The 27,144-nt window shown below is 36.3% G+C and overlaps 2 protein-coding genes across 12 annotated transcripts in view; both read left to right on the top strand.

Moving 5' to 3' along the window:
* lsr (lipolysis stimulated lipoprotein receptor) overlaps positions 1–7,410 on the top strand; it is a 9,214-nt gene extending 1,804 nt beyond the window's left edge. Inside the window, 11 exon segments of the mRNA XM_046863698.1 lie at positions 717–1,043; positions 1,267–1,386; positions 1,687–1,743; positions 2,892–3,038; positions 3,167–3,361; positions 4,277–4,333; positions 4,742–4,870; positions 5,130–5,397; positions 5,496–5,775; positions 5,778–5,948; positions 6,125–7,410. Of these exon segments, the coding sequence (XP_046719654.1) occupies positions 717–1,043; positions 1,267–1,386; positions 1,687–1,743; positions 2,892–3,038; positions 3,167–3,361; positions 4,277–4,333; positions 4,742–4,870; positions 5,130–5,397; positions 5,496–5,775; positions 5,778–5,948; positions 6,125–6,160 (1,787 nt within the window). The 3' untranslated portion in view covers positions 6,161–7,410.
* Positions 7,411–7,696: 286 nt separating this feature from the next.
* Positions 7,697–27,144, top strand: part of mag (myelin associated glycoprotein) — a 30,444-nt gene continuing 10,996 nt past the window's right edge. For 3 of the 11 annotated variants that reach the window (XM_046862630.1, XM_046862631.1, XM_046862627.1), the window contains exons 1-13: positions 13,246–13,454; positions 16,001–16,112; positions 17,627–17,703; positions 17,810–18,178; positions 18,350–18,646; positions 18,938–19,195; positions 19,321–19,581; positions 19,796–20,104; positions 21,116–21,215; positions 21,750–21,852; positions 23,026–23,079; positions 23,404–26,119; positions 26,581–26,667. In XM_046862630.1, the coding sequence (XP_046718586.1) occupies positions 17,655–17,703; positions 17,810–18,178; positions 18,350–18,646; positions 18,938–19,195; positions 19,321–19,581; positions 19,796–20,104; positions 21,116–21,215; positions 21,750–21,852; positions 23,026–23,079; positions 23,404–23,544 (1,941 nt within the window). In that variant the 5' untranslated portion in view covers positions 13,246–13,454; positions 16,001–16,112; positions 17,627–17,654 and the 3' untranslated portion in view covers positions 23,545–26,119; positions 26,581–26,667. Of the gene's footprint in view, positions 7,790–13,244; positions 13,455–13,655; positions 13,812–16,000; positions 16,113–17,626; positions 17,704–17,809; positions 18,179–18,349; positions 18,647–18,937; positions 19,196–19,320; positions 19,582–19,795; positions 20,105–21,115; positions 21,216–21,749; positions 21,853–23,025; positions 23,080–23,403; positions 26,120–26,580; positions 26,668–27,144 lie in introns of those variants that run through there. The other 8 variants (XM_046862628.1, XM_046862633.1, XM_046862629.1 and 5 more) reach the window with 8 other exon arrangements.

Consider the following 27,144-nt stretch of genomic DNA (forward strand, 5'->3'; position numbering starts at 1 on the left):
GTGTATGTACACTGTATATTATACATACTTACACACACACGTAAATAATTTATAACTTTCTTTTGTCTCTATTACTTTTCTCTCCTTTTTCCTTCCTTTTTTTATTTTTTATTTTTATTTTTTATTTTTTTATTCTGTTTAATGTTTAAAATGTAATATTGCTGTAGTAAGCCCCTCTTAAGAATTTCATTGTGCAATCTGTCACTGACATCTGTACATATTACAAATAAAACTTAAAACGTATGCAATCGTATTATACAATCAAGATGTATATACATATAAAGCTTGATTTGAGTGTTTATGATAAGCAGGCTTATGAGAATCTTTTCTTTTAGCGACATTTATCAGATACCACCTTGATATATATTTTAAAATATGTACTTGGAGGAAAAGGATGTACCATTGGTATATCCAGTAATAATCAAAATTTTAATAAATACATTTGGCTCATTGAAAACTTCCTGACTTGGTTATTTTATATTATATACCTTTTTAAAAATCTTCTTGAAGGTTCCTATGAGAGCATATCACACCTGAGTGTTTGTTTTAAGATTGCAGCAGCCACACTTTTTTTACTTCCTGAAATTGTGTGGAGAAATTGTGCAGTACAAATGAGAAAAGGTTAAGCCTTCAAACATCCAAAGATTGATACATTACTGCTGGATTTGCTTTACAATCTGTGGTACCACTGACTATCCTTTTTTTTTTTAATGCAGGTTTTACCTCAGGAGTCAATGTTAACTGCCCGGTGAAGCGCTATGTGGTCATTCTCTTCCAGCCGGTCACGCTGAGGTGTGATTACACTACTACAGCAACAGTGCCCCCCCTTATCACCTGGAAGTATAAGTCTTTCTGCAGAGATCCGATCCAAGCTGCCCTGAACCCGGGCAGTGCGGATAATGCTATCGCCCAGGCCAACCCCAACTACAACCCCAACATCGAATGTTCAGACAGTTCAAGAACTATACGCATTGTGGCTTCTAAGCAGACCTCAGTCACACTGGGAACTGAATACCAGGGCCGCAAGATCAGCATTATTAACAGTAAGAGAAAATCATTGTGATATGCAACTTCAGAGGATACTACTCATTGTCACTGTAATAATAAAACACTAGTTTTTAAATGTGCAGGTTTTGGAAGTAGCTGTCAGGTGGCACAATTATATACTATATATGGATGTCTAGTAATAAATCTCATATTTTCATATTTAATATTTTGCATTATAATGCAGTTTCACTGATACCATAGCATTTTTTTTTTCTTCAGATGCTGACCTCAACTTTGCTCAGACTGCATGGGGTGATAGTGGTGTGTATGTGTGCAGTGTTGCTTCTTCCCAGGATCTCTCAGGAAATGGCGAGGACTACACCGAACTCATTGTTCTGGGTAAGAAGCATTGATTTATTAACGTGTATTTAATATCTGCACACAAACGCAAACTTTAGACTGTAAAGTTTCTGACACCTGTAAATTAGTTTTAGTTTCCCTTAATGAGTGGTGGCATGTTTGTAAAGGAGGTGAAGTCGCCAAGTCTTTTATTATTGTGGTGCTTTTTGTACTGTCCAGCATTGTGTTGCCGCATGGTTGAGTTAGAGAGTAGAGCATTTTAAGAGCAGGGAACTTTGCTGCTTGGATAGTTGCAGCAAAACCTTTTTCAATCATGGCTTTGTCCTCCTTCTTTCACAGAGAGAAAGTCAAATACTACAGACCTGCTGCCTGGCATTGACTTACTGATCATGGAAGGTACACTAAGTGCACCTCTTTAGTCCTAGAAAACCCCCCCTTTGTGTTCTGCAATTTTGCTTCCTTTACCAGGGAAGATACTTTGTTTTCGGATATTGATTTGAAGGTCATTGAATTACTGAGGAGTCTGCAGATTGGATACAAATATCTGCTTAGTTGATGGTGAAAGTATCAGAAGGTGCAGTTGGTCTGTATGAATCCAGGTTTATGCTCTTAAACTCCAGGAATCAGCTCAGCCTACAGTAAAAGGTGCACCACGGCAGGGATTGAGGTAGTAAATGTTCAGGCATGAGTCTGTCATTTGTGACATTTGTGCTTGTTGCGTGTGATTTAAATGGTTGTTATGATTTTGGTGGCATAACCACTGGTGAGAGAGAGACCTGTCAAGCTAGTTTCACTTCCTTTCTTTTTTTTTTTTATAAATCAGATGATCTCTAGCAATGCATTGTGGTGTTCCCTGTTCATTGCAATGGAAAAATATGTACAGACATTTCTTTCCTTAAGAAAAAAAAAAAATGTCACCAACTTTCCCCAAGATGTTCTTACTCAAAGTATGCGTATTTGGGGTGCACATGTCATAAGTTTTATTTTTCCTGAAGCTGATTTATTTATAATTTGATGTTGCCAGGATAAAAGAATGAAATTCTTTAGCCATGTGTATTTGGGATTCATTCTATTAAAAAAAAAAAAAAACCTGAGAACACCACACCTTTTTGGACTGTAACTTTTACGATAAGAAAGATTTAATTTAGAAACGTGTTTGCAAGGGATCTTTCAGAATGTGTCAACTGAATGTGTTGGTTTTTTTGTCTCCCCTAAAGCTGAAATGTTTTATATAGTAATTTAAATATAATGGATTTGATGATTGTGTCTGCTATGTATATGCTAACATGCTGCCATGTTAGCCCTAATGCTAACATGGTGTTAAAGCTCAATAAACACACAAACAAACAAAAAAATGAGAATATTGAGCGCCAGTTATAATCAAGTGTAATATTATTAAATTTTTTTTTTCGTTGTCTAGTGTTATTTTTTCTAATGGTTCAAAAGAGAACCTTTCAATCAATCCCTATGTTTGCTGAGTCTTATTTAATAGTTGAGTTCACTTTGTTCACTGTTTAAATGTTTAATTCTGGTCTCTTTTTCAGATTGGTTGTTGGTAGTGTTGGTGGTGCTTGGCTTCTTGTTGTTGCTTCTCTTCATTGGGATCTGTTGGTGTCAGTGTTGCCCTCACACATGTTGCTGTTATGTGAGCTGCCCATGTTGCCCAGAACGCTGCTGCTGCCCAAGAGCATGTAAGTACAATTATACCTAAATTTACATGTTCCTCAATTTTTAACTTTGGCTAGAATCTTTAGATGTGTGTTATGGTAATGTAGGCAATGTATTAATAAGCACACTAACTTTGTTCTTTCAATTACAGTGTACGAAGCAGGTAAAGCTGTGAAGGCTGGACTTCATAGCCAGTATGCAGCCACTATGTATGCTCCTAGTGGGTATGGACAGCCAGTGTATGTTGGAGGGCCATCACCACCCATCCCAATGCTCCCCATGCCTCAGGGTGTCGGTGTTCCCCCCTCTAATGGCTATGGGAGAGAGTATGACACAGCCAGCTCAGGTGCGTGACTCCTTAAATCTTCTATGCACAGGATTATTATTATAATATTTTGTATTTTTTTTTAGGTGAAATCTTTTAGTATACATGGAGAAAATGACTAATAAAATGGCTTTTTTTTTTTTTCATTTACTCAAATGCAATAATGCATAGTATAAATACATTAATCACTCTATTGTATATGTGGGGTACATTATATGCAAGATCATATAAAATAGGAGCTGTTTAAAAGCAAATTATATATATATTTTTTTTTTTTTGTGGCATTGTTTAATATTAAGCAGAACCGAAAACATGTTTGGCTGTATGATCAGTAATAAATGTGTAAATAATCCTTTAAAACAGAGGGGCCCAAACTTTTAACTATGAAGGAACAGAAATCTAATATGATTGAGGGCTGTGAGTCAGAAATCAATGTTGCATTATGCAATTATATTTGCATTATACCAAACATTTAATTAAAATGATAGTTGACATGGTTCTTTTCTTTTTAATTTAATATATAAAAAAACCCAGAAAACATTACTTCATCCTTCATTAGTTAATGCTTAACTAATGTAGTTTATAAAAAAAAAAAAATAAATATATAAATATATATATATATATATATATATATAAAAAAATATATAATATATGTGTGTGTGTGTGTGTGTGTGTGTATGTATGTATGTATGTATAATATATGTGTATGTATAAACAGCTATTTAGTGGACTCCAATGAGAGACAAAGCTGGTCCTCTTTGGAAAAACATTAGAAAATTAGAATTTTTGTTCCTCTTTTAATATTATTTTTCCCTCATATGACACGGCAGGCCAAGTCAAAGGTCACTACTGGCCAACTTTTTTAGGGCATTTCTGCTCTTAAATAAACAAATTCAACTTTGATTTCTCCCTCATGCATTGTGCTTTCTATTGTAGTTGGTCATGGATCACAGGTACCATTGCTACATGACCATGATGGCGGAGCAGGCCAGAGTAAGTTAAGAATCTACTACTTTCATAGCTATATGACCTTTTCTGATATATTTTTAAAGATTTTTATTTTCATGAAAATGTGAAATTTGCACTTCACTGAAGACATTTGGGTTCAGGATCAGAAAATGAATATAAAACTAATATTTTTGTCACACACTTGGTGCCCTTATTGGAAGCAAGGGATACATAACCAAATATTATGTGCTGTTCACTTCATAGCTGCCATGTTTTGAGAAGTTCAACACATTTAGATGTAGATATCAGGAAATAAAAGCTAAAAATCAAAATCTTTATTTATCAACCCCAAGTGATTGTGTATGGCAAAAAAAGATATTTCTCCTCATTAACCATTGACTGTTTCGGAGAATTTTTTTCTGTTCATATTTTTGATATTTGGTTGCATTTCAGCCCGCAGTGGATACCGCATCCAGGCTAATCAGGATGGGAATCCTACTCGTTTGCTATACTATATGGAACGAGAACTGGCCAATATAGACCCCAGTCAGCCTGGAGGTGTCACAGGCAAATACGGTCACAGTGAGTTCCCGTGGCTATTGATCTATTATTGAACTTAATTGATTTGAGTGATCTGAGGAAAACAGACATTTTTGACTAGTGTCCCTTTGTATCTAATTAATCCAAATCTTAATTTTTTTTATTTCCACCCTTTCCTATTACAAACACTTGCATTCTCACACAATTTCTCATTTCTCATTCCTCTTTCCTTCAACCAAAACTTATTGCCTCATACATTCCCTCCTCCTACACCTCTTTTTTTTTTTTTTTTTGCACCCAGATGATGGTATGAGTGAGATCAGTTCCCTGCATGATGGTGGAGACCCTCGTAATCGTGGACGATCTAGGCCTCCTCAGCTAAACACGGTGTTTGATGATGAAAACATGAGCACCATCAGCAGCGTATCTCAGAACATGCGGAGAGATGAGCCCAGAAGAGGTGGCGGAGGTGGTCCAAGTCGTGGCCGTGCTCGTTCCATGGACAATCTTGACGATATTGTCCGAAATGACAGAGACCGCGATTATCACTCTAGAGGAGGCAGAAGAGGGTGAGCTTTGGCTTATAACTAATCTGAATAAATATAATCACACATTTGTGGGGTTTGATCACTTGATTTGATTGTCAAATGACACGATCTCTCTGCAGTTCTGACGATGAATGGAGCAGCAGTGCACGTGGATATGACCGTGTCGCAGATGACCGTCGTCGTGACTATTCGCCTGACAGTCGCTTCCGCAATGATCCTCGGGGGGTCGGCTTACAGGGCCGCCGCAGTCGTAGCCGTGATGATTTGATGGATCTGGAACGTGCTCGTGGTGGCAGAGGCCAGGATGCATATGATGACAGTTTCCTGCGGGAGGCAATGGAGAGGAAGAAGATGGGTGAGCAGCAGCGGGCCCGGAGCCGTGAGCGCCTAGACAGTGACGGGAGCGCTCAGATCGCTCCAGGGGAGGACGTGGGGGGCCACCACCACTCCCTCTCAGCAGGCCTGCAGGCAATCCCGACCATCGGCATGCCAACACCAGCTTCCCACCTCCACCCTCCTACACAGAGGATACAGACAGCTTAGCATCGTCCAAGAAAAGCAATCTCCGCAAGGTAAGGAGTTCAGACGTGTTATTTTTGTAGCTGAGTGTATGTCAGACATTGATTAAATGTTATAGTATTATATATCACCATGTTGAAAAATAAAAAATATATAATTCCAAGGCATCATCTTTTTATGATCTGATAGAGCAGGTTTTTGAATTTTTGTGATTGTCTCGTTTCCATAGAACGGAGCCGTGAGTCGTGAGAGTCTGGTGGTGTGAAACAAGTGATTGCAGTCACCGTTGGTGTGTACATTGTTTTATAAGTTTGTGGTTTTCAGTGTCAGTTGCTGAATGTTTAATGTGGTGGTACTAAATGGGGAGGTACATGTGTGTGAATACAATTTTAATTGAGACGAAGTCTTATGACTTAATGCAATGTTACTATTTCAATAGTTTTACAAGTTTTTATGTGATGGATTTATAGCTGAAGTCGCTGTTCATGTTTTATAATTATTAATAGTGCATTTTTAAAGAACTGTTTTTCCATTTTTAATATTATACATAAAATATCCAGGTAACACTAAGACTAGGCGGTAAATATGCACTTAACAAGCTTTGCATTTTATGGCTTAGCAACTGAACTGTAAATGTGTACAAATTATAATGAAAACAATTTCACAGATCTTTGTATTTACTGTAAAGATTTTCCCACGGTTCAGATTTAGTTTCAGTGTGACAGAAATCACTTCTCTGTATTGCAAGTTTTATGGTTTTGAAAAGAAATTACCTCTTTTCACAATGTTGTACGTAAGTTTTCGAAAGTCTTTATTTTACCTTTTTTTTTTTTTTTTTTTTTTTTTAAACCAGACATGTAAATTACTTTCATACATTTTTAGTAATTTGTTATGGAACTGTGATCATGTGATTCATTTGCTAATGCTATATAAATCACTTTATAATAAATTCTTTCTATATAAAATAAATTTCATATTGTTTATAGTAAACAAAACAGGCTTGCTATGTATTTTCTTTTGCTGCCACTAGGTGGGGGTAATTTTCCTTTAAAACCTGTGTGTTGAGTTTTGTAGCTGAATGTAATTGGACCTACAGCTTATAGATCTCTTTGCCCCCAGTCACTTTCATTATCACAGATGTATCAAAGCTTTCCATGTTGATGTTAGGTTTGTATTTCTGGATTTGCGTAAAGGTGTCCTAGCACTTAGCTATCGAATAATTGAGAAATAAAAAATATTTTATTTGAATTTACTTGCACCAAGCTGTTGAAGTGTTCATAGAAGTAGTTAATTAAAACTGCAGTTTTAGAACAGTAGTCTATCAACAACTATCATATTTTAAACTATTTATAAGTGGGACTCATTTTACAGAAAAAAATACATAATACATAAATTTAATTTAATGAATAGAATGAGCTTAAATCCAGCACACTGGTAAGAGATAAAGTGCACTTTGTACCATAACAATGTGTGTTGTTCAGTGTTATGTCAAATAATAAATATCCCTTAACCTTCGCAGCTGATCTGATTATTTAATATAAGTGAACGGACATATTTCTTCTGTAAATAAAACAACAAACATACAATGAAATATTGTATACAGTAGAAAACCTGTTCAAATGATAATCTTACTAGTACACATTTAAATGGCCTTTAACCTTCCAGATTCTTAACATTCAGAATAATCCATAGTGTCTACACAAACCTTAGGCCAAAGAAAAATTAATCACTGATTGTGTGTGTGTGTGCACATTGGGTGGAGGGGATCTTGTAGACAGTGGGATGAAAAGGGAGGGCTTGGGCACACACATGCCATGGGGAAGGAGATTTGCATCATACTGGCATTGCTGGCATTTTAGTCTTGCTTTTTAGGGAGTGAGGATCCTCCTCCAAGGTAAGTGTGCTCTTTCTGTAATATTACCTGTGAATAGTATCAGGTTTAGAAAAGATGGTTAAAATCAAATGCAAATTAGTTTGAGAACAAGTGATGTTTGCATAAAAAAATTAAAATAAATATATATGTATGTATATATGTGTGTGTGTGTGTATATATATATATATATATATATATATATATATATATATATATATATATATATATATATATATATATGTATATATATATATATATATATATATATATATATGTGTGTGTATATATATATATATATATATATATATATATATATATATATATATATATATATATATATATATATGTATGTATGTATGTGTATATATATATGTATGTATATATATGTATGTATGTGTGTGTATATATGTGTATATATATATATATATATATATATATATATATATATATATATATATATATATATATATATATATATAAAGATGTATACATGTATACATAAGATAAAGATGCATGCAATTTGTTTTTTGTTTTTTATGTCCAGATTGGTATTACATTTGAGCATGTACTAGTATCTGATGAGTTATATTCAATTAATTATTTATTAATTAAGATAAATATATGGTCATACTGTATCAAGACAACTACATACATGTTTTGTTAAATGTGCATCTTAGATAATAATCTAATGTTGCTTACAGTATTTAAAAAAAATCTTATTTCTTCTGCAAAGTTGTCATGTAATGACATGCATTAGCACATAAAAGGTTGTTGTACACAAATTCAATACCTGTCTGAGCAGATCGAATGCAGAAACAGCTACATATTTAAACAGTCTCCTGTGTAATCTGGGCATGCTGTGTCTTGCTTTTAGCAACACTTCTGGAAAATCAATTTTTGTTTAATCATGATCCAAAGGGAGTCATGCAGTTACAGGTGACACACATATTCACAAGAGTCAATAACTGATATTGTTTCTTATTAGATAATAAGCTTTTAATATGATTTTGATAACTGTCAAGATTAACGAAGTACCCAGTGGAATTGAACAAATAAGCTACTCATGATAACTGATGGCATTTTATGGCATAATAATGTTGTATGGGTGGTGGTGCTTCTTCATAGCGCCAAGCTCCTGTAGTTATAAGCATACTGAATGTGTGAATGTTTTCACTGTGTCTGTGTGGGTTTGCTTTAGATTCTCGGGTTTCCTCTCATCTCCCAAAGCCACTTGTGTGAGAACTCTAAATTGTCCTTAGGTGGGTGTGTGTGTGTGTGTGTGTGTGTGTGTGTGTGTGTGTGTGTGTGTGTGTACATGCACATGTTGCTCTGCTCATGCCTAGTTCTCCGAGGATTATCTTTGGATCCACCACAACCCTGAGGTGGAAAAAAGGTTTACAAAAATACATGAATGATTGAAAGATGTCTTCTGGACTGTACTTGTTTGTCAGTCAGTGCGAGTTAAAGATTTACAATCGTGTATAATTTGGATTTAGATTCAGCTTTCATCCTGATGTTATGTGGAGTTGCTGTTCTAGCTGTTAAAAGCATCTTGCTAGAAGTTTACCACCCTGTAAAGCGAAAGCATTTTAACAGAATTGTTGTTATTCTACTGAATATTTTGCGGCACACTTTGTGCCTGAAGGTAATTAAGTTCTTTTGTTATTTAATAATACAGGTTAGATTGCATCACAGTGAAGTCAACTGTTTCTATGTTCTCTGTGTATATGACGACAGTTTGGTTAAAGAGCTGGAGGTTTGTTTTATATACCTTACCTCACCTCATTTATTTGCGACCTAGACTTTGCATGAGGTCAGTGTTAAGTGCATGGACACAATAGTAGCGGTAAATCCACCACAGTAGATAAATAAACAGAAAGCATACTGGGTCAACTAATAACAGATGCCGGTGCTGTGGTCATGACCAAGCTGTTACATGTGCTCAGAAAGTTTGGTGAAACACAGGCAAAAGAAAACACTCCTTTATGTTGCACCAGGTTAATTGAGAAGGCTGATGGCAGCAATATCAGAAAAGGCTCTGAATATAACCAATGAACCTACAATGCAAGTGTGCACAAAAATCAGCAAGGTCTTAAAAAATGAGGATTGTTTACTAAAGGTTTATGCCATTAGATGATGGTTAGAATGTAAACTCATTCCTCATGCAGCAGGCCAGTTGTTTAAATGGGCAGCCTATGGATGTAGCCTTCCTTATGGTAAAGTAGGAATTAATAATTAACAATAATGTAGCTTTAAAATCTATAAAAAATAATTTAAGTTATTGTAGAATACAATACACCAACCCCATTAGCACTTTTAGATATAAGCATCTTGCTAACTTGCCTCTACAGCCACTGAATAATGTATGACCTTCAGAGATTCCTATTGGTTCAGATGGTCATATTGCCTATTGACCCTTCCTATTGGTAAGATTTTAATTGAGAGAGAACCTTTGTTAACAAGTGTGCTAAGTGGGCCAACAATTAATACCCACCTTGGTGAACCTTGCAAAGCCCAACACCACCTTATGGATTGTCTGAATACAAAACACAGCCTTTTCACAGTTACCACACCCTCACACAGATCTGCTATTTGAATGTGTTAAAAAACAAACAAACAAACAAAAAGCTCAATTTAAACGTGTTAGTGAGCTCATGGGAACTAAGCAGTCGTTCAACTTGTATAGAAAAGAAAAGTATTGGAAAGAACACCCCGATACTAATTTTTCTCCAGCACAAATGGGGGGAAAAAAGGAGAGAGTGGGATGAGCCACAGCTACCAGAAGTTTCATACAATACTAATATATATATATATATATATATATATATATATATATATATATATATATATATATATATAGCTTGCTTTGCTGAGTCCTGAGTTCTGCCATTACAAATTGTTTTGGAGTACTTAAATGGCAGAAATACAACGGTTGTCCTTCTCTGCTACATGTCAATCTATTGAGAAAATCTCTCCAGCACCTAAGAATAGCAGGTGGAATCACAGGCCATCATTCCAGAAGTTGAGCCTTACACCTTAGCACGACCCACCATGCCCACATCCTGATGAGTCAGCCAGTGAGTTAAGACAGTCCACCAACACTGTGCTAGCCTCCTTAAATACCTCCTTGTCAGATCCATCCATGCCAGATTCAACGCAGTAACAGAATCTCACACGTTACATCACAGCTAGTGCTCAGCAACATCATATGGTGGCTGAACTCACTATTCACTTAACTGGCCCTCAAGCATGGAGGAATAGAGACAGGAGAACATATCATTACTGTATTTGTTAAAATACAATATAAGGTGTGTTGTGATTATATTAGATAACTGTTATTTTTATTGTTTGACTTTAATTTTGTGTTTAATGAAAGATGCTTGTGTGTTTCATTAAACATTTTTCTAGTTTACTCAACATTCACTTTAAGTATGAATCCTACAACAGATATGGATGATTGGGGGACTACACAGATACAGTACTTATAGTATCATTGTGCTACCTCCTAATAAAGAAAAATAAATGTTTTTTTTTTTTTTACCAGAGCAGTACTGCAGTGTGGTTACCTCAGACTTCACACGCTTTTATTGGAGTCAGTCAGTTCCATGACTCCTCTCTCAACAATCTCCTCCATCTTGTCATTCTTCCCTAAACCCAATCTATCTAGTCTGTCTCCCCAAACAGCTAGAGGGACAATAGTCCTTTTCTTTAGCAGTGAGCCTGCCTGAAGGGCACAAGCTCTGGCCTGCGCATCACTGACATCATGACCTTTACAGATGAAATCGAGAGCACGAAAGGGGGTGGTGGTGCGTGTGTTTGCTAAAGGGAGATGCAATTTGCTGTAATGTAACGCAAAGAAACATGATTTATATATATACTACAGAGAATAAGAATGCAAAAATCGGCAAAGAAATACATCCCAACTAATATAAAGAAGAGGGGGAGGATTGGATGTGATGGACAATTATCAGTGCACATCAGCTTTCCTGTGTAGTATGGTGTCAGGCTCGAACTGGCCTGTTCGGACAATAAACTCTGTGTGTGGAGGCACAAGGGGAAGGCGTGAGTGTGTGTGTGTGGGTGGGTGGGTGTTTGCTTGAGAGTGTAGCATTTAGATTGTTATTTCATGGCTGAGAAGTGTACTATTGTCAGCTCACAGAACGATGAAAAAGTGTGGTACAGTGTTATCTAAAGCAATGACATCATATCTGTGTCATAGCACCAAAATATGCAGAAGTTCAAAATATGTGTATTCGTCATTACCCTATCTTCAATACTTATACAAGCACAAACCTAATTTTTTTGGACAAAATGTGGCACAAAAGTTTGCACAACCACCAGTTTTTTGGAATGGGAAATCAGTAAAAGTAGCTCTACTTAAAAGTTATTAAGAAATAAAAATCCACTACAATTGTTTGATCAACACAATACAACTGAGAGGATCAAGAAGGTCTTCACAGTGGAGATAATAAAACAAAATATTGCGGTATACACATACTACAGTATAATACTGTTCTTATTCACTATATATATATATATATATATATATATATATATATATATATATATATATATAGGGTTTCCAGGTACCACTTAATATCCATGTAATATACTTTTATATTATACTGTACTAATATAATATTATATTATAATACTACACACACATACAGACACACACGTACCTGCTATAGAGCTCTTATCTCATCCCTACTTAACACCTTTGGGATGAATTAGAACTCTGACTGCAGGTTACCTGCCTTTTGTAATACCATTGTGGCTGATAAACACAAATATCCATAAGCACACTCCTAAATCTAGTGAAACATCTTCCCAGAAGAGTGGAGGGAAATATAAGAGCAAATTGGCACTAAATGTGGAATGCAATGCTCAAAAACCACATACTGTACTTATGAGGGCATCTTCCTGAAACACACCTAATGTCTAAGTGCTGCTATATATTAAGGTTTTCTTCTTTATTTTGTGTTATCTGAGTTTTCTTTAATGGCACAATGAGCATTTGGCATAATTCTTTAACTTCAATTACAAAACAGTGTATAAAAATTATTTTCCAGTTTTATCTCCTCGCTATGGGGTGTCATTTTCTGTAGCCCAATGACAAATTTTTGCTGCTACTTTTATACCTCTAAAATAGTTGTGTTGGAGGGCTACTGTGATGATTCTGCTCCTGAGTCATCACAACTTTAATTCGAGAGAATCCAGAGAAAAAGTCAAACATTGTATCATCCACATTTGATCTATTTACATTTTTCCTCACATGCTGACAAAATCTCCACAGAGTCATTCTGCTCAGCATAGATGTGTATCACTTGTTCTTTTCTCTGCATCTCATTTGTTCCTTTCACCCTCTGCCTCACCCGTTTTTGTGTTGTGAACGAGGAACAGTGGTGCTTATTGTGCCAACAGAAGCATCGGGGGTCGCTTTATGAATGGCCTCACGAGAAGAACAATGCTCTGTACACTGCAGCCCTGACATCTCCATCCAGCATAGAGGGAGTGGAGAGTGTGTTGGGGCAAGGTACAGGGGGTGGAGAGATGGAGTGATCTTGACTCCAGGTTGGGTGGTCCAAGGGGTGTGTGAGAGGTTGAGTGTGTATCAGGGTACGGCTGCTCTCCCTGCTGATTAATGCTTGCTATTTGATCAGAAGTGGAGGCCTGGACTGATTTGGTGAGTGAGTTTTAAAATTGAAAATCTGATTTGCATTGACCTTCTAGTGTAAAATGTATAGCCTGTTTATTTTTTGTTAGCTTGTACATGTTTCTTTGGTTTGCAATTATATGCTAGAAAAAAAAAAAAACATCTTCCTCTTGGTTTTGTAATTCCATGGATTTGATTTGATTGCACTGGTATTTGTGGCGGTCAGAGAAGGAGTCGTGCCTATGACTGTGTCACGCTGTTCTGGAGACAAGCTTGCGTGTGGGTGGCTTGGAGAGGATTGCATTTGCTGGCATAAGTGTGCAGGATGTTACTGAGACAGAGCCAATGCATGGATGGAGTGACAGAGCGATAGCAAGAGATGCTCAGGTGAAGGAGGGGGTGGAAAGGCTGGGGTGCATGCTCACTTAATTCTCTTTAATAGTACAGATCTTTCATCAGAACCAGGATGTCCTTGTTTTTTATTTATTTATTATTTTAATTTAGAAAACACAGAAATGAATAACACAGATTGCTTTAATCCTTTGGTAACATTGTTGTTTGTCTTCGAGGAATAGTCATTGGCAATTTGCAGATCTTTTGCTTATTTGGAAATTACTTATTTTGGTCAACATTGATCATTTTATGGTTCATTTTATCAGGCATAAAATGAATTTATTAAATATCAAATGTAAATAGACAATAAGAATAACAATGTAAAAGAAGGATATAGGCTCCTCTGAATTGGAACTGGGCCCCTCTCTCCACCCTGAGGTGTGGGCAGGAAGCTACAGTGTAGCACAGAGAGACCACTGAGTCCACCATCTGCCCATAGCTGCAAGTCAGTATACAACAGATAATAACATTGCTTGCACACACCGTAAAGCACACTTGAGAGAGTACGAGACTTGCCAATGTACAGTGTTATTTTGGTGACTAATCCGTTGCTCATGATCTACAAGACAACATAAGAACAAACAAATCTAAGTCCACAACTAAGCAACTGTCCAGCTGGTTTCGAATGTCTGAATATTTAAAGAAATGAAAGCAGGTGCTCAATCCAAATGGCTTCTCCTTGATTGACACCAGTCTGGGAAGTGCCAGCATTATATTTATATATAATATATTGGAAATGTCACACAGATACAATGTGATGCCTTTCTCGTTTGGTCAGCATCAACCAATATAGAACAGACAATTTTTTGTTTTGATCTGCACTGGTTTTGAACTGGTTGTATCTAGTTTGAATAATCACATTTGTTTTCTTACCATAAATCCAGCAATATAGCACAATATAGCAATAAACCAAAATTTGTTAAGACTTTAAAGACTATACACAAATATACAGTAAATCTACTCTCAAACACAAGGGAGTCCTGTTTTGAGACCATCTGGTCCTTGGGTAATTTTAGTGGGCACCTGCGCTGGCGTATGGGGCGCGCGTCACAGGAGAACCATAAGGCAAGCTGTGCATTTGCCTGTTCTTGAAAAATCCTTCATAACTTTAATATTTTATTCCCTTTATGAACTGAAAAAGAACAAAAATGTTAAATAAATGTTGGATTGTATTTAGCAGACACACTGTTTATCTAATAGTAGGACAATTTGTTGTTAAAACTCTCTTGTCTCTCTTTCTCTCTCAGTATTTCATTACCTCTCTCTGGTGCTCTCTCTCTCTCTCTCTCTCTCTCTCTCTCTCACACACACAAACAGTATTACGAAAGAAAGGCTATGGTTTGCTTAACAAGGTCACATAACTACTTTGTTGCACTAACAGTTGTGCACTGACGTGTGTTTCAGTGATTGAACTTTTCAGAAATTTTCCCTATGTGTGGGTTGCTGTGGCATGTTGTGTGCTATAAACTTTACACAGTCTGCATTGTTGCGCTTCGATCTCTGACTGCCTTTCTTCCATCTTTCCTACGTGAATCTACCGTGTATGCCAGCTGTTCATTTGTCTATTGGACAAAGTGCTAAACGCTCTAAAAAGCTGAGATAACTTTCAAAAGGGCACTCAACCTACATACACCAACCGCATTATACTATACAGCAAAGAAACATGATCTGGGGATTTCTGCATAGTCTTGAGCAATTTTTAGCTAAAATAAACCATTTTGGAGGGGAATCATATTGCATGATAATTGATTCTATATTGTATTATCTGGAAAGGTGCCAGATATGAATGGTGTTTGTCAGTCTAATTTTATTAAATTTGGATTTATCTTAACAGGATTATAATCATTAGAACACAAGACAACTTAAGAAGATTGTCAGCAGATGTAAAACTATCATCAAATTCCACATTCGGTTTACATGTTTATTGTTGTAGTTTAACTGAGATCATTTCAATGTTTCGACCGATGGATAGAGTATAATTTCTACAGGTCACAGAGAAAGCACTGATGCAAATGTAGATTGATGGATGCCAATGAAGAGGAATGTTGGTGTGGGTTTGGAGCATGGAGAGAAATGTCTGCATATTCAAAACTACCCACTGCAAGCATTTGCACATATTCATAACTAATGCATCCTTTATCATCTCCTTTCCCTGACCATGTCTTTGTCTCCTGGACTTTCAGCGATCTCCAAAAGCGGCAAAGCAGTGGAGTTTTTTGGAGAAACACAGCAGGAAGAATTGAGCTTTAGGATTCAGAAGGCCAGAACAGAGTAACGAGCTGGAGCTGGTATGAGGCAAGTGCTTTGGCAATGCTGTGAAAGTCTTGTTTGTTTGCTGTGAATGGTGTACTTGTTTTGCATGAGCAGTGTTTCAGTGTTAGAAAGAGACTGATGTCTACTTTTAGTCACTGTCAACTGGTGCTTAGTTCTTGCTATATTTATGATGGAATGGTAGTTTCTGTGCTTTGATGAGTGGGTCTAGGGTGGTTATGGAAATTGGCAAAATTATTTAGAGCAACAAAGATTTGGCCAAAAGATTTTGTATGGTTTTGTGCTACAAATTTGGCTTGGTACATATTCTTCAGTGACATTGTGTGCCTTTTGTGAGCATTATCTACTTATCCGATTAAATATCACCTGTTATGTGTTGTGTAATAAAGCCCTTCCTTTCAGTGTAGTAGGTAGTTGGCTGTGAAAGCACTGATTATCCACTTCATGATCATCTTTTTCTTAGAAAATAATGAACAGAAGTTTTATGTTTTTCTCTGTGAGTCAGGCTTAAGAGTTTGAGCTGTCTGGGGAATTTCCAAACATGTCCATCATGGAGATTTTCTTAAGCAATCCATTCCAAATCTCCCCATCTGTGGTGCCCGTCTGTTCATCAGGGCGTGATTGTTTACATGCATGATTGTGTGTAAAGGGAGAAAAGAGAAAAAGAAATTTGAATTTGTGCAGTTTGTGTGCATGTGTGTGCGTGTGTGTGTGTGTGCGTGTGTGCGTGTGTGTGTGTGCGTGTGTGTGTGTGTGTGCGTGTGTGTGTGTGTCTGGCCTTAACTAGAGGACACACACTGACACCATACTATTACAGCCTGCAAATAAACTAAAGCAGTTAGTGATGCAATTCTGGCTAATGATTTCTGAATGATGCACCATCACCAAACAGTGCTAAGAGTATTTGTGTCATGAAGATGCAAAAGTCTGACATCACACTAAGCTATTCTTCTCTCTGACACACTGCAGCTCTGTAGACATCAGGTACTGATCATCTGATGTATGGAAATGATTGTGTAGGGGTCTGCGTCTGAAAATAGAGAATGTTGTTAATGAAGAAGTGTAATGTCATTGCTGATCGTTGTCTTCATCCTTACCTGATGATTTCATAGAGAAGTCAAAAAGACAGTTGATTCAATAGTGTTAAAGATCACTGTGATGTGATCTGCAGCACATTCAATGAAATTTGGTTCTGTGACTTCATATAGTGCAGTGATAATTTGTTTGTTTTCATGAGCTATTGCTAATCATAATGCATTGCAAGGTCAAATCAGGTACAATCAATTACTGATATGCTTCAATCATATTTTTTAGAATTCTTCCAATAACTTGAATGCTAAAGTGACTTTTGTGTTATATTTTAACAAGGATATTGTTTAACTGGTAAATGTATTCTATTCATGGATATTTTTAATACAACAGTACTGTATTTATAATAGAAATAATATTATCCCTAAAGCTGTGTGATTTATACATTTGACTAATTTTATGTAGAACTTTTGTGAAATTATAAAACACTTGTGAAATTGCGTTTTAAGGTTAATGGTCCTGAGTTGAACCACCACTATGAAGTCCTTGGAACTGCTGCTGCTGCCTTTACTGCTACTTGTTCGAGGTAATAACATTGTAAATGTTGAACTAAAAATGACATTTCTGTTGCAAGAGTAATTTGCTCTCTTGAATGTTTAAATATCACATTTTTTTCTCTTGTTTCCATTCAGATATACATGCTCAATGGACAGTTTGGATGCCCAGAGACATCTCAGCCATGACTAACTCCTGTGTGGTAATCCCATGCACATTTATATACCCCTCAGGAGTCAGGCCATACAAGGGCACACATGGAATCTGGTATTTTGGCCAGCCCTATCCACAACTCTTCCCTCCAGTGGTTTTCAAGTCTCGCACAGGCATTGTGCATGAAAGCTACAGTGGCCGTTCCAAGCTTCTGGGTGACCTTTCACAGAAAAACTGCACGCTGCAAATCAGCAACCTTGGAGTTGAACATGCAGGGAGGTACTACTTCAGAGCTGATCTAGGAGGAGCAAACATTTATACCTACCCAGATTTCACTGAACTCAGGGTGTTGGGTAAGAACTCTAGAATACTATAACATTACAGGCAATTGTCCACGTAGTAAAATATACATCATAATATTGGCAAAATAATTTTGCACTTCCTAAATATAAACATTTTTACTGATTAAGCAAAAGTAATGATTTAATAACTTTAACCACTTGAAACCTTTGCTTCCTTCTTAGACCAGCCCAACATTGATACCCCTGAAGAAATACTGAGTGATGAGAGCTTGGACTTGACTTGCTATGCTCCAGACAACTGTCCTGACATGAGTCCTGAGATCCATTGGATGTACACAGACTATCTTCCTGATCCTCTTTTTACAACAGACTATGTTGAGGAAAGCAACACTGCAGTGATTTCAAGCACACTTACTTTCACACCCAAAGCTATGCACAATGGTCAATTGGTTGGCTGCAGGGTCCATTACCCTAACACCACTTTTGTCTATGAGCGCCTCATCTACCTTGATGTCAAATGTGAGCACAAAATCCAATAACATATACACTAATTTGAAGAAATTAAATAGAGGCACACTGTTACCTGATAACTGACAATAGAGTTCAGCAATAGATAGCTTATACTGGCATAGGCTTTCGTACACAGTACCATCTTTAATGTTTTTAGGATTGTTAGTCAAGGACAATTTGGTTAGCTGCACTAAACTAAAGGCAATGCATGCTGTAAAATACAGAGTAAAACATCAAAATATATGATAGAAAAGCTGGCTCTTGCTGCCCAATTATGTTTTCTATACTTTCTGTCTGTAGATGCCCCTAGGAAAGTTTGGGTAAATGTTTCTCACGAGGCCATGGAGGGGAGCTCTGTGGTACTTCACTGTGATGTGGACAGCAACCCTGTTCCACGGATTACGTGGTTCTTCAGAGATGAAGAGCTGATGGCAGAAACTGCTTCGAATGCTTCTCTTTTTCTGGAGTCCTTGACTCCAGAGCAGGATGGTTTATACACATGTGTAGGGGACAATGGCTATGGGTCAATGAACACCTCCTTGTACTTGGCTGTCAGATGTGAGTTTCTTGTTACATTTTTTAAAGGTTTTGAATGACTGGTTTCACATTTTGCATTTATTTATTTCTTTACCTAATTTCATGATCATAGTGCACACTATTTTGTTTAATGGGTTGTCTAATAGATTCTCCAAGAGAGCCAGTGGTGAACACCTCTCTGGTGGTGATGGAGGACTCCTCTCTGGCCCTTCATTGCAGCACTCAGGGCAATCCAGTACCTACACTTACCTGGCTAAAGGATGGAGACCTGGTGGGGACAATAAAAGCTGGAGAGCTGTCCATACTCGAGCTTAAAGATATTGACTCACAGGATGATGGCACATACCGCTGTCTAGCTGAAAATGAACATGGCCGAGCCAGCAGCTCTTTAAACATCACAGTGGAGTGTGAGTTATTTAAAAGCTGAGCAGATGTCTTAGCTTGTATGAAGATAAGCTTTGACTGAGGCTTACAGACAAATAATGGACATTCGATTAGTTCAATTTTGGCATGCTAAGTGCTATAATGAATATTTAGAATGTTACCTAGAATGTCTCATTTCATTAAGAGATTAATTAAAGGTAAACTGAATGTTTCTCACACTTGTGTCTGTTCTTATAGTTGCTCCATTTTTCCTGGATGATTCCAAGTGCACCATAGTGCGAGAGGGTGTGCAGTGTGTCTGCATCGCCACAGGAAATCCTGAGCCATCCATAGTATTCTACCTGCCTGACCACAATATCACCATTAATGAAACGAACAGCCGTTACAACTTTTATACACATTCGGATGGCTATACATCAACTGGCATGATCAAACTAAGGGAGAAAGGTGATCGTGAGAACAACGAAGACATGGCTGTTCATGTACACTGTGGCATCTCTAACGCGTATGGCTCTGACTCTATCCGTCTGGAGCTGCAGCAAGAGAGTGAGTTTCCATGAAATAAACCAGAGGTGGCAAAAGTACACACATTTTCCACTTAACTAGATGTACAGTTCCTTATGTTTTAAAAGACTCTTTTATATACTTTGTTTTTTTCAATGTAAAGTAAAGAAGTTTGGGCTCTGACATTTACTTAAGTAAAAAGTAGCCATTACTACTACCAGTTTTAGTGTCATGCTGGTAACGGGACCTCACATCATATTGATAAAAAAAATACAAAACAAATTTAAAATTTTGCTACCTAATAAATGTATCCAGGCTGAACAACCACCATATAGAATAAAAGCAGAGCAAAGATGATGATGATGATCGGGTAATCAGGAATGTCTCTGTTCTCAGTCATGTTTACATCACTGACTCCCTCTGTCTCATCCACGTTAACCCCATACTTCTTTCTGCCTTCTGCCTTGGTTGTTGTGAGTTTCATTAACTAGCTTATGTCTGTGGTGTATGATAGCCAGGGAATGATACACCAGTGGTAGACTGAAAAAGTTGTGCAATGACAGGAAATAGGTTAATGGGCTGAAAATATTGACATTTCACAAATTAGATCAAAACTAAAGTAACAAACCTGTTTTGAAAATGTAAGAAGTAGAAAACAAATATATTTGTGTAAACATTTAGAGTGAAAGTGAACAGTTACTGAAAAATTAACAGTGAAATAAAGTACTGATACCAAAAAAAAAATCTACTAAAGTACAGTCATAAAGTATTTGTACTTCGTTACTTCCCACCTCTAAAATAAACTATTAAAAAATCTTAAAATATATTAACCTAAAATATTTGAACAGTTTTATGTCTCATTTATGATGCTGTTTGTTCATATACATACATGTTGGGATTTAAGAAATCAAAGAATTCACTTCACTTTATCTTACCTTTAATTTTATAATTAGAATGTGCTACTTATAAATCTGCTCTGATCATTTTTAAAACGTAATGAAAGTAATGTTTACTATTTTGAGATTGATTTAAATATATATATATGATTTTCAGAAAAATACCTGATGGCTGTGATAGTGGGAACCATTGGAGGAGTGGCAGTTATTGCTTTTATAATTGCTGCTGTGAGATATGTGGGACAAAACAACAAAAAGTAAGTAATTGATCATATCCACTGGACAGGTCTGGGGGAATGGGCAAAGCAAGGAAACACCAAAGCCTAGTCATCCATTCTCAAATGTGTTTCTTTTAATCTTGCTATACATACATAACCTATTCAGAGCTGAAACAATTTGATCAAGTGGTAAGATGGTACATGCAACGAGTTGGCAAACAAAATGACAGTGTTGGCCATGATGTGGACTCCAGATGACCAGACTAACAAGACTTTGATTTGCCTTCCACTGCTTTCTATCCTTAAACACTAAGCTAATCTAAGCAAAGGCACTTAACCTCAAGTGCTTCAGCAAATATACAACCACTATTATACTCAAGTCAGCAATAAATACAACAGTTCCACCGATTTGGACAGTGGAACCAAAAAAGCAACTCACAAAGAGCCTCTTGGTTAGGGAGGCAAAATCTTCCTTTCTCAAAATGGATGCCCAGGCTTACAGTGTTGCCCTGAGCTAGTCAATAGCGTCATTCCGTGTGAGACAGAGTCTGATCCTCTGACTCCAACCTCCAGAGAGAATGGCAACCCTGGGCAGGACGTGGGCTCTAGAGTGGAGAATCCCTCCATGTACTACAGCGCAGTCAAGAAGGACAAACAAAGTCTCAGGAAAAAAGTGGTGAGATATTATGCCAACGAATCCTAATTATAATACAACTTTTACATGTGTAGTTGTTTATAGTGGTGTTTTGCTGATGTCTTGGGGTTGTTACATTCTTTGAATGGCACCAAGTTATAAGATTTAAATATCATTTATTTGATTCTGTTCATTCAACATATTAAGTAATAATAGGTTACGTTTCTGTTGTTCGTTTTGGTCTGCCTAAATGTAAGACAAACACGAATAATACTTAGTTCGTTGTTCTCGCTACAATGAAAAAGGATGTTTTTTCAGGATCCTGATGGATGTCTTAGGCTAAGTGTACATTATAAGCTTCATTGCTCAGTTGCGCTTGTTTGCTTAGATTTGATCTGTCTCACTTGATAGTTCACATCTGTAACTGCAAGTATCCATCTTTAACGTGATTATTATCACCCTAAATGGACATGACTGTGCCATGAACAATAAATAAACGGCATTCTTTATAGTTTAGACATTAAATAAACGCACCACTAGAACTGGGGTCATGTTCTTTTTTGACCTTAGTGTTAGGGGGGTTATCACACACAGTGCACTCGAGTTGTTTGGAAATGGGGCACAATGAGCAGCCATAACCTCTATATTAATTTGTGTTTTTCCATTCAGTTATTTAGCCGGATTGTTTCGAACACTACTGAGGTTCGGTATTTTCTTTCTAGTTTTGCATACAACAAATAATTTGCCCAAATTTCGAGAAAATCATACATTTCTTCATCCTTCACTGAAAATAGTCAATACTGCTGTCATCATTCTGATTCATGTCGTATGTATCTGATTTTGGACCATGTACAAAAGTGGCTCAGTGTTGACAAATAAATTCGGGGGAGTATTTTTACATAGTCCTAAGATCAGATTCACATTAACAGAACATTAGTTTTGCATCACTGTACTGACAGAGTACTATTTAATGAATTATCTGCTGTTAAGTAATATAAAGTAAATTTTTTATAAAGGAAACAGGACAGGATTTTTTTTATAAATAAATCAGTTGTTTCCCAGTATTATACAGTAGGGCTCTAGGGGTCTAGTCGTTGTTATTTGCATGCTTGACGGTGGAGTATGGCCTTTGCTTTAAAGCATTTCCTGACTATTCTTTCATCCTTCATTGCTTTTCTGCATTCTCTCTCTTTTGTCTTTCCCCTAACTTAACAGCTTAAGACTGAGCTGCTGGGCTCTAAGTTTAATTCCATCCTAGAAGAGAGCACGGTAAGGCTAACAAATCAACAGACTGGGTACAAGTACTCCCTATGAACAATGTAGAAAACAAACTGTAGTACAATTGGAGAATATATTTTCTTAAAACTTGTTTCTCATTCTGGTATGTAATCAATCATACTTGCATTAGATTCGGTTACTGCCTAACATATTACCAATGCTTGGCATCTTTTGGCTTTGCTACGTTTAACCTAACAACCTGCTTTTGATTGCCAACTCATGTCATTATTTTATAAGGATACACATTGGGAAAAATGTATGAGGCTGTCTAGCAATTGCTTCTCAATGCAATAATGCCTTGATCTGTTATTTCAGGGAGAAGACAGCGATTACCAGCATGTTGGATCGGCTGCAGGAATGGCGAGGCAAGAGCTGAACTTTCTCGGACGGGCCCGAGAAGGAGGATTGGGGAGGGGGGATGACACCACTGACTACTCAGAGATCAAAGCTAAATGAATGGCGATCCTTCCCTGAAGCCTCGGCTGAAAGGGATACAGTGGCCTCTAGTTCCTAACAAATTGATTTGTGCAATGTGCTTTAGTTTATAGCACTTAGCATGCCAAAATTGAACAAATCCAATTGGCTTGGACCAATATTTGAATCTATTTTACAGAAGACGTGCAAGTCCCTGCACACAACCATATTTTGTACCTTTCAGTCTTATTGTTGCATCAGACATTGTGCAACAGTGGGTCTAAATGGGCTTGCAAAGGGTTGTGCAAAAACATGTACACTATTATATTAATGTTACTGTTAATTTTAAGTATTTGTTAAAGAAGAACAGGCTTTGGTTTTATCGCAAAACTATTCCACTAGAGGTCATTTACACTGTGTCCGCAGCAAGCCGAAGCATCAGGGAACGAGACATGCAGCATGTCTCAATGTTCTAGCACTATCTCCAGTAGAATGTTATCTCAAATCCAGAGGATCTCTTGGCCACTTTCAAACTGTACCATGATAAGCACTCCATGGTATCCATTTTTTATTTGTAATGACATGCCCTTAAGTGATTGTAAGAGTGTAAGTGTAAATAAGGATATTGTTTACCCAATGAATCTCTTTGACATGGGCTAAATGAATGGCTAACTAATTATCGGTCTTTTTTTTTTTCTGTTTTTCTTAGCGTGATGATGTATTTTTTTTCCCTGTCAAATGTCACATTTAAGCTTAAGAGGTGATTAGTGGACGTATCTGCATTTTTGATAAGTAAAATTGCTTTTGAAGCATATTGTTTATTGAGGGAAAGGAATTGCTATTGCAATGTGAAATACTGTTGTAAAGAGGAAATTGTGTCATGACTTTGCCTTTCTACACATTTAAGACACATGGCAAACAGAACAGACTTTTACACTCTTCTTTCTTAATTTATTACATTTTGTCATTTCTTTTGTTTCAACGATGCTCCAATCTTTTTTTCATCGTTTAAATGTAATTTTAAAACTCTTCACTCTAAGGGTAAACTCAGAAAACCAACCAACCAGAAGACAGAAGAAAATCTAATCAAACCCAAGATATTTAAAGCAAGGAGGAAGTCATATCTGTTGAAATGAAAACACAAAGCCATCACTTTGAAACTATCAGTTGACCCAGGGGTGCTTTAATTATATGTATTATTTATTATCTTTTTAACACCCTCTATTGTGGTTATATCAGATTCAACAATATGTTCAATATATGTGCATATCTCAAATATTAACATATGCAACTCAACTTAACTAAATACTTAACATAATATTACTCACCTTATATTTGTAAAGAATTCATAAAAAGCACCAATATAAAGAAATATGAAATATGTAAATACGCATCTATTCTCTGATGTGAATCCTTTAAAACCTAATAAAAGGGTTTTTTGCTGGATTTGCAGCACAGAAATATAAAACAGGCAGTTAATAACCAATTTATTTATAAAAATAGATATATTTAGAAGATAAATTTTGGTTGTCCAGTCTAATTATTCACTTTGTGTATTGTAAAGAGTATTTGTAAGCATTTGACTGTGTGATGATAATAACGATGGATTTTTAAAATTTAATTTAATTTAATTTACTTTTATTTAAGTTTAAATTTTGACAGGGACTTTGCAACCAATGGGCAACACAGCATAGTTCAGAGCTAATCGAGCATATGATTGAATGATTTATTTTTTTGTTGTTAAAAAACTTTCACCTTTAATGCCATCTTTAATGCAAACAAATAAAGTAAACAAGATGGGGACCAAAAAAAATCATCTACTTGATGTTTTGTTTTATTAAAATGTGAAAGAATTTTAATAGGTAAAGGTTATTACCAGGAAAAATGGATCAGTAAAATCTGCTGAAGAACAAACAAAAAACATGCAAAATATTTGACATTGGTGTTAGTGTATATGACACCACAACTGCTATTTTTTAACTGAGTCTGATTATATTGTTAGAGATCATAGCAGTATTTTTGTTCCTTATTCTTCTTATTTGGCCTGCTCTCTGGAGAACGGCAACTCTAAAGATGTTACCGTTGTGCTGCGCAACACATTTTGCTGGGAGTGTCACAGAGGAAGTCTGTGGTACACTTCAGCTTCCGTATCTCATATCCACTGTAAAAAAAAAAAAAAAAAAAAAAAAGACCTAGCTGGGATAGGGATTCCTCTGCAGTGGCCTGTTGTGAACACTGCTAGTATTCGAAAGGTATTAAGTAAAAGATTTACTTTTTGATAAAACCTATATTTAAAGGTCTTGGGATCTCAGATGGTGTTTCAAGAGTAATAAAGACTTAGAAAAGAAAAGAAAAGAAAGAAAAGAAAGAGAAAGAAAGAAAGAGAAAGAAAGAAAGAAAGAAAGAAAGAAAGAAAGAAAGAAAGAAAGAAAGAAAACAGGGTAGTATTCAGTTATGCATGAGTTGGCTTGTGAAAAGAAATATTTTGAAGTGTGTAAAAGGTGGAAGTACTTTTATTTATAAGTGTGAAGGAGGATGTGAAAGCAGTACGAACTGCCTTTACCAACACACAAACTCTGTAAGCACACTAAATAAAACCAGGCTGTGACAAGAAGAGGTAAGTTTGTTTGGCTTGTAATGAATATTCAGGGTACTTCATCATCTATAAATTATTATCTTTTTAAGCAATATCAATTTTGAATGATTGATAGTAAAGCTCAAAGTGTCTCCTTTAAAAATATATTTAAATTGTGTATGTAGTTCACCTTTTTCAGGAACTGTTAACATTCAAATGTAGGTAGGGCATTTTCAGCTGTGAGTCCCAAATGCGGTGGTTAAATGCTAGAGATAATAGTAATAGTAATAGTAATAGTAGTGATAATAGTAGAAAGGCATACTGTGGCTCTCACTATTTATCCTGTAATGCTGACACTGCTCATGGTTTATCAATAAATGTTAATCTCTTCTTTAGAGGATACAAAATCATTACTCAATACACTAATAAAACAATCTCCTACTGAATTATAATTATAAAGAGACAAGTGTATGAACAGTAAGCATGTTTTTAATTATGTGCAGATCTGTCTTTGGGTCCGAGTGAATCCTGAAATATGAATATACTAATAATCTGCATTTTGCTTTTTACATTCACACCAAAGAGCAAAGGTAGGTGTTGTTCATTGCCATAGCATGTATACCACTCTACCCATTCTGTACATATTTCATATTGTTTTTTAGGTAATGCAGTAAAGAATAAATTAGTTAGTGCATGCAAACTTCCTTTTTCTTTCAAGGGGAATGAAACCTCCATTTAAGGTATCGCTTTTTTAAATACATTGTAAAATGCTACATCATTACTTAACACAACCTTTTATTTACTTGTTTTCACCAAAGTAATGTAAGCTCCCCTTATATTGCTACTATGGATGTGGAAAATCGTGTAGACTGACACCTGTGCTTCCCTTTAAAGTGTTGGAACGGCACAGACAATACTCTTTTGGTATTCAGTAGAAACATTTGGGTGTGAGATCAAAAGATGAATATGAGATGAAAGATCAGAATTTTAGCGTTTATATCCTGACATTTTGATCTGCAAAGTGTTACAGCTTACAGTACATGTGCATGCGAACTACATACAGTTTT

Source organism: Silurus meridionalis, chromosome 12 (genome assembly GCF_014805685.1).
Source record: "Silurus meridionalis isolate SWU-2019-XX chromosome 12, ASM1480568v1, whole genome shotgun sequence".
In the NCBI taxonomy this organism is placed as follows: domain Eukaryota; kingdom Metazoa; phylum Chordata; class Actinopteri; order Siluriformes; family Siluridae; genus Silurus; species Silurus meridionalis.